Source organism: Melopsittacus undulatus, chromosome 1, assembly GCF_012275295.1.
Source record: "Melopsittacus undulatus isolate bMelUnd1 chromosome 1, bMelUnd1.mat.Z, whole genome shotgun sequence".
Classification (NCBI taxonomy): Eukaryota; Metazoa; Chordata; class Aves; order Psittaciformes; family Psittaculidae; genus Melopsittacus; species Melopsittacus undulatus.
In genome coordinates, this window is record NC_047527.1 from 115,402,753 (window position 1) to 115,418,902 (window position 16,150).

Sequence of the window (16,150 nt, forward strand, 5' to 3'; positions counted from 1 at the left end):
GCCCAAGTGCACAGTGGCTGCTGGGGGGCAGGTTTTGAGGAGCTGCAGAGCTCAGGTATTAGCAAGTTCCTGTTTTTCATTAAGTGTTGGATCTCTGGGCGATGTCACACTGACAGTTTAAGAACAAAACCTTGCATGACCAAGGTTGTGTACTGTGAAGGAGATACCTCCTGGTGCTCCCTGGATTTTCTCTCTGTTGTATGGGGACATGCAATAGTCCTACCTGGTAACAAGATATGGCACTGGATCGGGCCGGTTCCCTTCAGAGCATGTGAATGATGTACTCAACACATGAGAAAGTAGAATACACACGTGGACAGTGCGGGGTGTGCAATGTGGCAGAAGCTGCTCACGCACCAGGCTTCAGAGCCACCACTTTCCTGCACCTGGAAGGGTCTGAGAAGTTCCCTTCAGCTGGATAGGGAACTGTTGTCACTCAGTGGTCCAGTGTGAGCACTCTGCACTGTGCCTTATGCTTTGCTCCAGCTTTGGAGCCACCCAGCTTGTCCCAGGCTTTGGCTCAAAGCCTGGCACTGGCTCTGCATGTACCTGGGGCCATCACTGGCATGGCTGTGGCAGGGCAGGGCCCTGCTGGAACAAGGCTGTGTGTCGTGCTTATGAGGGGTGAGTTAATGTTTATGTCCCTTAATTACACCTGGGATGTTCCATCTGAGGGGATCAGCCTTGAAAGGACACTTTTAAGACACTTCCCATTTCACAAGGAGGAATAAAGCAAATACTTGGAGGTGGATGAGATGATGGCTCAGTCAGACAGCCAAAGATTTGGGGGTTTTTTACTAGTTTTCTAACCTGGAGTTCCAGCACTGGCTTTTGTCCAAGTAAGTCTGAAAGACCCCATTTTAAAATTAATACTTATGGATGGCTTTAATTTAGGGAAAATAAAGTCCTTTTCTCTCCTGCTGGTTTACTGCTGTCAGGCAAGCAAACAGCTCAACAGCTCATTGAGACCATTATAAGAGTTACTAGTGACAAAATACAAACTATATAAGCATGCAGCCCTTTATTTTTGTAAAGATCTTTGCTCAATCATAGTTCTGTATATTACATTATGGTGTTATACAAATAAATTTATTTACAAAACCAGGAGCTATGCAGGCTTCTTGCTTTGTTTTTTTCCTATTTGATTGATATCCATCTTTTTCAACCCTTCCCCATATATATTTTTAAGCATGCATAAAAATTAACTTTGGTGTGGTAAAACTACTCTATGTGCCCAGCCACATACAGTATTTATTTATTTATAGATATTTATAGATATGTACAAAAGTTTGCCAGTATACAGAACAGTACTGAAGTGTACATTGTAAAATCCACAATGCAATACATTAATGGGCTACCAGGTCTCAGGAAAAGAAACCAGAAGGAAAAGGGTGGATTTAGCTAAGGAAAAAGAAAAGAGTAATCAGCAACTACCTCTATGTGTGAAACAATTTATTATTATTATTATTATTTTTTTCTTGGCTGGCAAATTCTTAAATATAATCTGAATGGCAGTGCAATAGGTTGAGTTGCCTCATACACACTCAGACCAGTCCGGTTCTGTGTCCTGTGCAGAGGTTTACTGTCCAGCATACTCCTTTCAAATGTACATTACAATAGTATCAAAATGTTTTGGCAAAAAAGATCTCGAAAGGAACCATGACATTTGTTGACAAAAATAGAAATCTGTAACAAAGCTAAATAACACCAAAATAAAAGAAAAATAGTTTAGTTTCAGTTTTACAGTTGTGTATAATCACACTTTAGTATATCTCTGTTCACTTCTAGTCCCCATAATGAAAAATAGCTTTATACAAAACAACTTACTCTATTTTTTTACCCATACATTTCCCCATGCTCGGTACACCGCTGTGCACACGCAGTCAAGCTCACTCACACACCTTCACACCTTACTGTAAGAGGTGCTGCCTATAGGAAGGAAACGCTCTTTTATCATTACAATGGTAACAGAGTTTTCCAAAAAGCTCCACTCTATGCTAGTGTAGTAACTCAGTGTTTAGCACGTGATTAGTGTTAAGCCTCCAGCAATACAGCAAAATGGTTACATTCCCTGGTTAATAATATTGGCTGCGGGTTCTTTGAATAAAAAGCCTTGGTGAGCTTGCAGGCGGGCTGTGCTCAGCCTTTAGGATGGCTCCTTGGCCGTGGATGGAGTGGACTTGCCGGCATTTCCATTCTGTGCCTTGTAGCTGGTGAAGCTAGGTGTGTGGATTGTCCTGATGCTCTTCATACCTTGGTTGAGGGAAGTGAGAGAGGTAGAGGAGGGGGGGGAGGTAGAGGAGGAAGGAGGGGGAGCCCGGCCATTCTGAGTCTGTAGTGAGAACGAGGGATGGTGACCTTTACCTGGGTAAGTGGGGCTCTGGAGCTTGGAGGAGCCATTAGAGACGGAGGGGATGAGGGAGGTAGAGTAGGTTATGCGACCTGTCTGAGGACCGAGAAGGTTAGAGGAAGGAATGGAGGTTTTAGTGGGTGGGTTAAGAGGGTTAGAGCTGTCACCGCTAGAAGCAGGTGCTGAGCTGCTTTTCCCAGAAGTGGGAGAAAAGGCTGGGATCTTAGAAGCAGGTAGGGTAGGGGAAGTAGCCTTATAGTCCCCACCAGCTTTCTTAGCACTTCCATTAGCCTGCAAATAAAGACGGCAGGAGACAGTTTGTCAGAAAGCCAGTAACATGATAAACCAACAGGACCTGGGAAAATAGCCCTACAGAGAGTAAAAATTAACAGTTCAAGGCCTGAGCTAAGTCTTGCTGCCATGGACTGAACCTGGTAGAAAACCCAAAGTTCCCAACGAGGAGTGCATAGAAAGAGATAAAGAGACAACAAAGCGTTTGTGAGAAGGTGCAATCTATGGGTTATAGACCAGTCACTACATCGGCCATGCTTCTGGGTTATTAATGTGTGACGAGACGTGTCCGGCCGGAGGGTTAATGTGCCTCTACTGCTACCTATTACACCAGTAGGTTAGTGTCCAAGGCCTCCTGTAAAGACTCTCTGAACAGAAGCATTCCCAGCTCTCCTAAGGAACCGCCGCATTGACCAAAGGGAGAGTAAACAGGTAGTTGACATCTTCAAGTTACAGATGAATACCACAGTTTAAAAACCAACCAAAACAGAAACAAACCAAAAAAGAGAAAACAAAAGAGCAGCAGGTGTTTTATTGCAGACATGCATGCACAAGCATGGTGAAAAGATCAGTAGATACTGTCATGCCCCCAGGATCCAGGACGTCCAGATAGACCTCACTTGAAAGTCAGGCATCCAATATTTGGTATAATCTCAGTCAGTTACTGGAGGTTTTAAATAAACAAACAACACCAAATGTCCATCCAAACACGGGTTTAGGGTAAAACTACCTGTCTGTATTGGCGTGGGTCCTGCAGCTTGTGCTGTTTGCCTGCTTTCTCCATGCTTCCTTGCCTACTTTTTGAAGCCATAGGCACCGGCATCCGGCTTGTCTGGGAGGCAGCGCTGGAGCCCTGTGGAAACGAATGGAGGGGCAGAGAGGGGAGACAAAGGAGAAGGAGTGATCAGAACCTGTGTGCTTGAGGAGGAGACTGCACACCATGCGCCAAAAACAAAGCCACAGTACTACATGCAGGGAAAGTTCAGGAGCTTCACACCGCAGGTGTTAATTCCCAGAATCAAATGGAGAAAACTGCTCAGCTACTGATCAGCCTGGATTTCGTGTCAGTGACGCTTGTCATTTCACACAGCGGATTATTTGGCCCAGCTCCCCGGCATCTGCCCATCACCAATCAGCAGCAAAGATTAAAAACAACAAAATGAAACCAAACAACCAAACCAATGGTCTATTAGCTGTTAGACACCTCGTGGGGAGCCCAAACAAGCCACCTGAAAAGAAGCAAACAAATCACAAGACCCTCGTGTTTAATGGTGATTATTGCAGATTTTAGAAAGCAGCTGGAGATTTGATTTCTCGGACTAAGGTACCTTACGTGCAGTGGCTGGGATTGACGGAGGGGGCTCTACGCCAGCAATGCTCTCATCCAGCACTACAAGCTCTCGGGGTGGGGTCTCTGGTACTATCTGGGCAGAGAAGGGGACAGTGCTTCCCTCTGTGCTGAATGTGCTTTCAGGGATAGATTTTGGACTCATTTCACTGATGGTGTTTTCCAGCTGCTTTATGGTCTGCTCAAGGCTGTCTAGTGTTCGATACGTGCTCTGGCGAATTTCATCCGTCCTAGACAGGGACACCACAGCTCCTGGGGGTCCTTCGTGCTTCCCGGAAGGACTTTTGTCACTGTCCTCGCTCTGAGACCTGGTGATTTCAAATCTCTTTGCTTCCTTGTGCTGCTTCAGGTTCCCATCTTCCTCCTCCTCTTCATAGACCACAACCTGCAAGGTCTTCTTGCCAGTCTTGGTTCCTGTCCTTATTGCCTGTGTTAGAGCAGCCAGCTGCTTTTTAGGGAATTTGAACTTAAACTTTTTCTTGGAATCCTGCCTGCTTCCAAACTGGTCAGCAGAGTCCAAGCTGGCTTCTGTGCTTAGCCCATAGATCTGACGGTATTTGTTGAAATTTGTCTTTGTGCTTTCCTCCTCTCCAGGAGGTTTAGTTTCTGTGGAGTCAGAGGAAGACGGAAGGTTAAACATGTGCTGCTCATTGAGACCAGGAGCTGCTGAGTACTCTGCGATGGCCTTTCTGTCATTAACTACTGGTGGCTCTTCCTTCTGGCTCTCAGCGATTTCATGTGCTTCATTTTCTTCCTCCTCTTCCTCTTCTATCTTTTCATCTGTCATCATTTTCTCCAGTTCCTCATCGCACTCCTCAAAGATCGTAGAAAGCCTCTTGTATGCTGACCTAATATCCATCGGTTCATCAAAAATGATGATGACGGGTTTTTTGTCCAGACACACCACTGGCTCTTCGCTATCTGTGCTTTCTGGGGTACCCTTCTCCGACACCGCGTCCTTCCTTGCATCAATGTTCACTGTCTGCACATCTCCCCCTTTCCGGCTGACTATGTCGTGAACTTCCCCACTCGACAGGACCTGGACGGCTGTTTTGGTAATCATGAAGGCGATGTTTTCTGTGGGTGGGTTGTCTTCACTTGGAGAGCTGGCCGGAGGAGAGTCTGCCTCTTCAGTGCTGCTCACACTGTTACTCCTGCACACTTTGGGTCTTAGCACAACCTGATTGTAGTTGACTGCAGAAACTTCTTGCTCCTGAGAGGAAGGTTGAGGCCCCGGTGCCTCCTGCGTGTGCCTCATGAGAGGGGCAACACTGCTGATGGGGATATACTTGCCCGTGCTCTGCAAGGCTTCACCCTGCGGCAGGTCCTGTTGAGCATCTTGTGAGAGTCTGTAGCTTGGCTTTTGTTTTCCAGTTTCAACAGCTGGGAAATGGGAGCCTAAAATATCTTGAGCCCCTCTTCGTTTGTCATCCTCTGGCAAACTGATGCCAGACAGACTTGTGTTCATGTTCTGAAGGCTTTTCTTAGAATAGTCTCTACTGTCTACAAACAAACCCTTGCTAAATGTAGGACTGTCATTCATTGAAAAGCCAATTTTACTGTCATCTGTGCTGGATGAATCAGAACCCAATTCTTCTTCAGTTTTCCCTTCCCTCTTCTCTTTAGGATGGTCACTATCTGTGGGAGATCCTGTTGTAGCCCCATACACCTAAGGGGGAAAGTCGGATTACTCAGTTATTCAGGGCTGTCACCTTTACAGGACTTTTTTCCTTTCCCCCAAAATTAATCACCGTATTCTCAGGGGAAGCGCAGACCTCATGAACTCACCACTCTGTGTACTGCTGCAGAGGCAGGGCTGAAGTTATCATCCGATTCCTGCCTGTCTCTGGGGCAAAATTCCAGATTCTGGCAGAACAGCCTGTGAAGTTACTGCTCTGTGATATGTGTGTGGCCAGCACAGGTTGTCACCTAGGGCTTCTGTTTTAAACAAGGCCTCCAGAATATGCAAAAGCACACTCATTACCTTATTTCCAGCACAGAGCTACCTCGACCTGCTCACTTTCCAGCTAAAAACACCCATATCCCTACTTTGTGTAAGAGTGAAGTTGGAAAGATTCACAGCATCTGATTGAGTTCTGCTGGGACACATCAAAGGGAGACTGATGTGGAAGCCCTGACAGCAGGGCCCTGCAGCTGACTAGCTCAGCAGAGAGCCAAATGCAGGAGTCTGGCTGGCCTTGAAAGGAAGCTGTGTACTGGCACAAGCTGATTGTCAAGTTCAACACTTTGCTGCTTCTAATGTTGCTCACACCTGAGCAGCAGTGCTCCATCACAGTTAACAAACAGCATCACAGTCTGCGTGTTTGCAAATCCTTGCTGCAGCTTTAAAGCACTCCTTCAAAATTACTAGCAGCACCCTCCAGCACCCGTGGAAGTGCAGAATGAAATATTGAGCTACATTCATTTATAGAAGCAACTCCAGACATCACACAGAGCAATCATCCACTAGCTCAAAAGTAGTATATTCCCAAAATGATGTTCCCTGGAGATGACGTTTTATAATACCAGGCTTTTCTTTGGGCCTTGGCTTGTTAAGTCATCACTGGGATGAGGGAATGACCTGAAGAGACACCATGCCTATGTGTGTATAAGCAAGACAGAAAACTACAATCAAAAGATGGCTCATCAAGAAGGAAATGAATCCAGCCTGGAGTGCATGAAGGCATAAGCCAAAAGTATTACTGCTGACATTGCTTGAGACTACAGGCTGACTTATAACACACAGATTATACTTATATGAGCAGTGAGACATGCAGAAGATCAGTCAGCAGAGTTTCTCCCAGCTGAGATGAATGAGTGACGGTACAGAAATTCACAGGTTGGCTGGTGCATGCACTCCCCACGCATACAGAAGTTCACAAAGCAGAGTTTCTAGCCCTCGTGTGGTATTTTCTTATATGATGTCTGAGGATTTTACACAAGAAAACTTTACACACAATCAAAATGCAGGAGTGAGAAAGTCAACAACAGACCAGAGTCATGCTTCATCTCTACAAAGGTTTACACTAGCAGTAACACGGCTGTGCAGCTGCTCCAGGTACCTTGACATCCTTCATATTTCTAAATGAGGAGGAGCCATCAGACAAACCAGCCACAAGCAGTGAGGCATCAGTGGGCAGGCAGACTCTGTCTGCACTTCATGCTGAGAGCTGGGATCAGAGCAAAACACCAGGGCTTGTGATCACCTCAGGCCCAGACTTGCAAAGTGGTAAACAAACAACTCCCAGTCCTGTTACATGTCCAAGCTCCCAGAATTAGGCCAGGACATTTAATGACACTTGTTGCCTGTGGATATGCTCACTCAGTGACTGAGTTCCCATTGCTCTGTATCTTTTTTAGCCAGTTTTCTGTCCAAGCACCAGTGCCCCATCACGTAGGATCATTGTACAGTATGGCTTATTTTAGCAATTGCTGCCATTCTACTAAAAAAATAAAAACACAATAAAATCCATTTCCTGTCTGAGTTTATCATGACCATAAGGCTCCATATTTAAAGTCAACAAACACTCCATCATGTCAGAGGACAAAACCAGATCCCATCATTAACCTTAGTTTCCTGTACTCCGTGTTATTCACATAAATAGCAGTTTATGGCAATTACTTAGCAGCACCTTTCAAAGAAACATTTGTGCTGCAGGATGTGCAGTGTCCTGAGTGGTGACCCAGGTTTTGGTGAAACAGTCTGATCTTCTCATTCTGACACCAGTGGTAATGAGGACGAATAGGGATAGATATTCACACTTCTTTCCCCTCCATAATGCTGTTTGTTAAACACTCCACAACAAAGCAATTTTTTCCCTTTTACTCATACCCTTGAAGTTGCACCCTCTCCCAGCTGGGTATTTACAGCTTTAGACCAAAGCTGCTGCTTGGGCAGCTCCAAGCCAAGTCCCTGTGTGCAATGCCCTGACCTGGCAGCAGTACCTTCTGGCAGAGACATGGATTTGGACGCTAAAAATATACCAGACACCACCATCTAGGTGTCACCTTGTGCTTTACAGCTGCAGTGCCCTGTGCAGATGCAGCTCACTGTGGTTAGGGCAGCTGGGGTTTTCTCTGCCTTGGAGACCTGGCAAAGCCATTTGCTTTCTCCCTGCCTCACCTTCTGTTAAATGAAATTGAAGTGCAATGTCTCCTATAAAATTCTTGGGAAGCTACTCATGATGCTGCATCAGAGAAGGTGTTGCTGCTATTTCCAATCTGCAAACACACACAAAATGCCTAAAAAATTAAAATGCCATGCCTGTATGACCACCTAAACCCAGCAATGATTCATTATTCTTAAACTTTAAAAAAGAGGTCTGCGAAGGCAGAAACATCTGTCATTTTCTTCATCCTGCACTTTGGCTGCCCACTAAGACCAATCAATCAACTCAACTAGCAACTCCAGTCCAGACACAGCTGTGAAATTCACCCCAGCTTAGCTCTAGCCCCAGACGTGTGGCAACCCTTATAAGTCCTATGACTGAAGAGTGAATACTGGGCATTAACCTTTAGAGTGAGGGCAAATACAGCCCATTCACTTTGACTCTGTCTTCCAATAAACTGAACGTGATTTCTCAATATCTAGTAACTATTTATGGGACCAACAAACAGAACAAAATAAAGCACAAATTCTCTAAAGTGGCTCTTGAGACTGAGAGGAACCAGTAACTCTCCTCAAGACAAGAACATGCCTTAGGAGAGATGCTTCACCATCCATTGTCAGAACAGCACTGGAAGGATGTTCTGAGGAGCATGAGCATCTCTTTGGCAGAAACTGATGGATCCTCTTTTAATTGTGATTTCACAGCATCATATAACTTCATGAAACCATTGTACAATTGCTGATGAGACACATAATGCAGACTGATATAACATTGCATATGGGCGTTTCTGAGCCATACTGAGATGAAAGGAAGAGAACCACTGGGCAGTGGTGGGCAGGGTTAGAGAGAACAGGACACAAGATATAAGATTAGTTTTGAAGAAAAGAAGGTTATGCTAAGACCGGGTGGCATATTTACAAATGCCACTTGTTACCTTCTTTTCCTTGTGATGCATTAAAGTCCCAGGCCTTATGTCTTTAACATGTGTATCATTTCTGGACTGTTCAGCATGACTGTTTGAGTTTACATCCATAAAAGAGCACTTCTGGAAAGCCTAGGAAATAAATACTGCAGGTTATCGGGAGACCAAGAGCTTTTACACAGGAATCTCTGGAGATGACCAACTACAAAGAGAGCATTTATTTTTAACATTCACAGCTCAATAATACTATCTACAAGCTCATGAAATAATAGAGATTTTAGAGTATCAGACTAAGAGAAACGGCATCACTGCCAGTCTGCCAAGGCTGCACTTCAGCTCATCACATTGACCTCCATGCTTCCTGCAGGGAGATGAGCTTGATTTCTGCTTTTACAGATGGGGAGATTAAGGCATACAGAGGTGATACAAACTTATACAAACTCTGCACTTGTGACAATACCTGCTGCCTAGTAGCTGATAATCATGGAAGAGCTACGTAACTCCACTTATCCTTACACAAACTGCCTTTGACCTGGACACATGTGCCTTTGCCACAGTCTTCAGTAACACACCAGATTCTGACAGTCCCAGAATATGGGGTTGTGGACATGGTACCCCAGGGCACAGTCTGGACTTTTAATCCCTTCATCTTGCTATCTTCTTTCCATTTCTTTTGGGTTTCTCTATCCAAGTGGCTCCCACATCCAGAGGAGAAAAACTATTACTGCCACCAGTGTGTAGTGCTGACTGCAAGTGTGCATCACTGGCATTTCTGCAGGCCTGTACTGGCATGGTCTGCCTTTGGTGAGATGCACAGGCAGGACATCTCTGCCAGCCAGAGGAATGAGGGAGGAGTGCTTGCAGGAGTCAAACACACTGTGACATGCAAGATGATTATATTCTTATACCATGTATTAGGGAAATTATTTAATTCCTGGCAACTCTCATTAAATTAATAGCCCTGATTACAGATTAGAATCAGGCCTATTCTTTAAATATTATAGTCATATATATTGCATATTTATGCAAAAACAGAAAAGCAACAATCATGAAAAAATCCTGTGCAAAAATCAGGGTGTAGTTCCTTCTGCTTTTCCATTACATCCTATTTGTATATGCTTATAGACCAGAGTACCTAAGATGACAGGGAACTATTAGAAAAAGCACTCTCGCTCCTCATAATACAAGATCATAGAGTCATAGAATAGTTTGGGTTGGAAAGGACCTTAAGATCACCTAGTTCCAACCCCCCTGCCATAGGCAGGGACACCTTACCCTAGACCACGTCTCTCCAGGCTCTGTCCAACCTGGCCTTGAATCCTGCCAAGGATGGAGCATTTATCACTTCTCTGGGCAACCTGCTCCAGTGCCTCACCATCCTCACAGTAAGGTACAGACTTTCTGCAGCTTTGCCATGTGTGAAACCAGTGATGGGTGTCCGAGTTAGACATACCAAAGGCATCCTCAAAGTCCTTCAGACTTTAAGTGACAAAGAATACACTACTTCCCTTGGTAATTTGTTTATTTATCACCTCTGCTCCGCAATATCTGTAACAGTGTCCAAATACAGTTTACACTACAGCAACTGATTACTGATTATTATTATTATTATTGTGCCCTTTTCTGCTAGATTAAAGAGGTACTTCCCATGAAGGTACCTTCACATTTTATTCAAGTGTCTTCTGAACTTTCACATTCTTAATAGCTTTTTCAAATGGCAGATGCATGCATACTTAGTCATGGATGCAGCAGCCCAGTGCTGATCTCACTGATCCTGTACTCGGAGATAAAAACACTCCCTGTTCTCACATCTAACCCAAAGCAGACACTAACTTGTTACTGCAGCTCTTATTTCTTTCCAGGACATGCAGCTGTGGTCTGGCCTGTATTTTGTTGTTCTTCATGCAGACTTTGTATTTCAGTGAATGTATTATTACCATTAAGTGATTGCTATCATCTCCCTGCTCTCAGACTTTACTAGTTTGAATTAAACTGATATAAACAGTAAGGATTTGATACTTATTTCCAGTCTGTTGATGAAAATACAGTGACACTGGGCCTGTAGCTGTTTCCTATGGGACCTGACTAAATACCTGCACCAAGGGCAGCATTTTCAGAGTCAGACAGTTCTCAATTGTCCTATGATAGGCTTTGGGTTATTTATACTCTGTGATGCCAGATTTTTATCAGAACATTGTATGATATTTGATTAAATGAATGACTTACAAAAATGTTTATAGGGATACAATTCACTTTAAGCAGTCAAACCTGTTGCCTGATCAGATAGTGTTGTTTGCTTTGACAGATCTGTGTTTGCTTACATTGTGTTTACGAGCATAACTATTCACATCTGTCTTTCAGTTCTTCATTGGTCAAATCCCATACCTGATTTTCCATTATCCTGCCTGTGACTGGTATCAGACTAATGAGCCTCTTGCTCCTGGATCAGGTAGTTTGCCCTTTCTAAAAGTGGTACTCCGTCAACCTTCTAAAGTATACCTAATATTTTGGTATTGGTTTAAAAAGAGCATTGCTTGTGTCCAAAAGTAGTGCAGCTCATTCCTTATTGAGCTACCTTAGCTCCACTCAGACCCTCCTTTCCAGGCCTTAATCTCCACTACACTGTCCCCAGTTGCAAGGCAGCCAAGTTGCTTTCTGAGAGACAGGAGAGGATGTGAGTTTCCCTGTCCCCAGCTCTTCTGTTGTTCTAGTTATTAACATACAAATGGGGGGATAAGGGTCAAGTGCTGCTCTTGTTCCCTGCAAACCAGCTGCTTGAAGGACTGATGGTTGAGAGCTGAGCAAAGGGGCATCCACCACATGTGACAGTTACTAGTGCTTAACATCCATGTCTCCTGTGCTGCACACGCTCCCTAGTTAGCACCAAGCTCTCCTTTTGGCAGATGGACGGAAGGAATCATCTCATATCATGACAATGCTCTGAAACACCCCAGCATCAGAACTTATAGCCAGTTAAACTGATCCACATCTCATTTCCTCATATAGACAAGGAAGAGGGCAGAGGGTGCCCCTGGGAAGCTGGAGCTCTCTAACGGTAGGTAAAATAGTTGACCTTTACTGCAGCATTGCCATCACTGAACTAAATCAGCCTATGTGCTATCAAGCGAAGGACCAGCAAGAAAACACTACTTTTATGCCACCAGTAGAATAATGTACCAGTTACACAACAGTGAACAGCAACTGAATAAGTGTTCAAACACTTTGGGAAATGTTGGACCATAGCACAGAACAAGTGAGCACAGCCCTCTGGGAGAAGACCCCATATTCTCTGTTCCCACTAACGTTAACAGAAATGACGGGCTCTCAACACCTGGCATGAAGCAAGAAATGCTAGGCCAGGGACAGCCACACCAGATGATAGATACACACCAATATTTTGATGTCCCACCTATGTGTGTAAGATTCTGCAGTGGCAATCACTGAATTCTTGACCACTCTCTCAGCTCCAGACCTCTTGAACAAAATTTGGGGGTGCCTACCGATTGTGCACCTCCCAGTGCAATAAAGTGGGAACATGTAAAACTGGCAGACCTAGTTTCCTTCATGTTCTGAGCTAGAAATTGTGCTGAGGCCTTGGAGTGATATTAGGTACAAATGATTTCATGTCTTCCTGCCTCCATGGCAGGAGCATTGGAAATAGATGATCCTTAATGTCTTTTCCAGCCCAAACCATTCTATGATTCTCTGTGCAGCCCAGAAGGCATACCTGTAATTCTGCCATTATTTTATCTCCTTCTTCTTCCTCTTCATCTTTTGCAGCTGATGCTACAGCATGACCTGTGCTCCGAGACAGTGCCTGATCCTCTTTGGGAGCTTTGGGTTGTGCTATTTGCCCAATGTCTTCACTGCATTCCTACAAGGAGATGAGAAAGCACAGACAGACAACAGGCTTGAGCCCTTCTGATGCAAGCAAATGCAGGAAATTCAACACTACTGCAATTCACCCATTGCAAGGTTCGTCTTCCTTTTTAAGATGATGCTACTTCATCAGTTCAAAAGCAACCAGTATTGCTGATGGGATAGGATGTTCACAGATTAAAAGGCTTCCTAACATGGACTTCACTCTGCTTCATTCAGAGAACAGAACAGATGGGGAAAGGAAGCCCACAGAAACTAATTCACAGCATTTCTGTTAAAACGCTCTCAAATCTGAGCTGATTTTCCCCATCTGTATAAGGCATGCTTTTTTTGGTTTTAATCTTCTTACCACTCCAAATGAAAGCAGCCTGTGGCTTGCCTTCTGCACTGCTAGGAGATATGAGCAGCAAGACTCCTGCAAACAGAACTGATCAAACCTTACTTGTTCATTTGGCCTAACAGCAGTTTTTTCCTGGTAAGCAGTTTCAGTATCTCTCCAGGATGTAAGCTCTGTCTCAACTTATTTTGTGGTTTGCAGACACAGCCCAAGCCTGGGAATGTGTCTCTGTGCCAGCCACTCATCAACAGTGTGATTGCCTAGAGTCTGAATCATCAAACCTTGCCAACAGCAGCTTCTTTTCTGGGTGCATAGATGACATCTCCTGATCTCGTTGTGGTTAGTCCTGACCCTGGCAGGTAACTGCGCCGTGGAGGTGGAGGAGGCGGAGACTTGGTCAGCCTGTCGTTATCCTGCTCTCCATCGGGAACTTCTTCTGCAAGTAAACACAGCAGCACAAAGTGAGCACAGGTGAAGGAGGGGGGAAAGTATTTGCATCCCTGCCTCAACTGGAAAGGAGAAAAATTTCTTAAAGGGTCCAGATTCTGAATATATATGAATAGAAACACATTTTGGCTTCAAGTGGAACTGCCTCAAGTGAAAGTGAACAGTGATGCACTTGTACAGAGGAACTGTGTCACTTCACCCAGAAAACTTCAGCAAAACTGTCTTCCATAACCCTGTGGCTCGATTTCAGCCCTTGGTGTAAAAGTGTGATAGCTGAGCACACTTTTGTAAACCAATCCCTTGCAAAGAAGTATGTAAAATACAGGTCCAGCTGGCTATTTAGTTCCAAATAGTGCTCCACGGTCTCCTTTGAAAGCATGGCAACAAACCTAGACACCAAACGTTGAGGCTCCTCATTGTTGTCAGCAATTCTGAAGCACCCAGTGCACACTTCTGCTCTGCCTGGGAGGTGCTGCCAGCAAATTGCTAAGAGAGGAGATGAGGAGTTTTGTCCATCCTGTAGCTGGACAAAACTAGCCAAGTTCAGACAAAGGCTGAAAGGGAAAAGGCAAACACTGCTATAGAGATGCCACCTCTGAAGTTCATAGTCCTCTTGTCCCTGAGCAGGGCAGGGGAACACCAGGGGCAACTGCACTTTCTCCTCTCCTAAAACAGCATTTATTTTCACTTTACTTACTACTAACTATTCCAGGAATGCATAGTTTTGCTTTTGAATTATAATATAAGAGGCCTACATATATTTTGCTAGCCTGTGAAGATTCAAATATCAAATACAACAGCTGAGCAGAACCAGCCCTTGCATTCTGAGGAGACTCTTTCCAGGGAAGACCAGTTTCTCAAACTGTCACCTCCCTGCACACACACAATGCTTCCCATCCAGCTGCCACTTCCTCTTCCCAATGTCACTGGATGGCATTTTTACCAGAAGCAGCATTGCCCTGCTTGTGACCTGTCCTTTTGTACTTCTGGTCACAGGCCAAGCATCACACATGGCAACAGCCACCGTTTTCACACTGCTGTTTACAATGTTTGTTTTCAAGAGCAAGAGAATGACCTTTCTGCAGCTACTCAGTGTTACATAAACAGCTGGAATGAATATAATCCAGAGCAATAAAACCTCCTGCTTTTGTGATTACCCAGCTGTTCAGGGCTAAGTGTTCCCTCTAGGCAAGTTATTGCGTAACTATCCACTCCTGGGGCTGTGTCAGGTCTCTTCAACACGCCGGCTGGCTCCTGGGGCTGGATGGAGCCCTTGTCTGACCCAGCTTCATCTTTGCTCCCTTCTTAGCTCAAATGTTCTTTGAAGCTGCTTAAGCTTAAAGAAATGTTCTGTTGTATTATCTTCTTCTCTGGTTATCTGGCACTCACTTGCAGGATTGCAAGATGAGTGAAGTTCCAGGTGCACTTTACATTAGGTCACTTTGGTCAATACACACCACTCAATTTTTTGTAACATCAGATACACTTCTACCAGCCCAAGGCAATATCTGATGTTGTAAAATCAGACTAATTCTCTAAGACGGTGTTTAGCACACTATGATGTAGGGCCTGTGCAAATCCCTACCCATTTGAATGGGCTCAACTCATTAAGTTTTTCTCACACTTACTAAGCACAAGTCTGCATGAGAGACATGGAGGCCACAAAGAGAGAATGATTCTTCCATCTCTTTAACATAGAATCATAGAATAGTTAGGGTTGGAAAGGACCTTAAGATCATCTGGTTCCAACCCCCCTGCCATGGGCAGGGACACCTCATACTAAATCATATCACCCAAGGCTTCATCCAACCTGGCCTTGAACACCGCCAGGGATGGAGCATTCACAACTTCCCTGGACAACCCATTCCAGTACCTCACCACCCTAACAGTTAAGTGAGATATTCATCCATGTCCCTCTTCAAAAGGGGAAACAAAAGGGGAAACAAAAGGGAGAAACACAGGCAAGAGAAATTTTCAGTGACTGTGGCAAGAACACAGGGTATCAAAGGCTAATCCCACTCACATCCTCTAGCTGGAGTCATTAAGGAGAGGTTGCGATGGGGTTTGCTCACAGTGACACTGGGCAAGACAAAACTTCAAAGCTGGATTTCTATTTTCTTTACTAAGCAATTAGATTTCCCCAATCTAAATTGGAAGGAAACAAAAACCAAAACAAAACCCCAAAAATTTGGGAGAAAAAAACTTTGGGAAAAAATCTTATTCGAATGCATTTTTTCTTATGATTGGGTTCTTGTAGCACATTAAAAGAGGGAGGAGTAAACAGACATGTACAACTTACCGAGTCCAAGACTACCCAAGAACAAAAAAAGTTACTTCATGGGACTTTCTTTGGTGCCAAAGGGCCAAGCATTTCTGTGAACAAAATGGGAGCTGTTCATTGCCAGCTGTTCCACTGAACTGAAACATTCTTCCACACTGAGCTGAAGCATTCCTCAACAGGCACAGA

At 44.5% G+C, this 16,150-nt stretch overlaps 1 protein-coding gene across 13 annotated transcripts in view; it reads right to left on the reverse strand.

Annotated features, from left to right (window-relative positions):
* Window positions 1-1,006: 1,006 nt before the first annotated feature.
* KIAA1217 (KIAA1217 ortholog) overlaps window positions 1,007-16,150 on the reverse strand; it is a 379,558-nt gene continuing 364,414 nt past the window's right edge. For 10 of the 13 annotated variants that reach the window (XM_034064748.1, XM_034064863.1, XM_031052367.2 and 7 more), the window contains 6 exons: window positions 13,518-13,672; window positions 12,748-12,894; window positions 9,033-9,152; window positions 3,970-5,658; window positions 3,372-3,494; window positions 1,007-2,641 (listed from right to left, as the gene is read on the reverse strand). In XM_034064748.1, the coding sequence (XP_033920639.1) occupies window positions 2,147-2,641; window positions 3,372-3,494; window positions 3,970-5,658; window positions 9,033-9,152; window positions 12,748-12,894; window positions 13,518-13,672 (2,729 nt within the window). In that variant the 3' untranslated portion in view covers window positions 1,007-2,146. The remainder of the gene's footprint in view (window positions 2,642-3,371; window positions 3,495-3,969; window positions 5,659-9,032; window positions 9,153-12,747; window positions 12,895-13,517; window positions 13,673-16,150) is intronic. The other 3 variants (XM_034064970.1, XM_034065006.1, XM_034065030.1) reach the window with 1 other exon arrangement.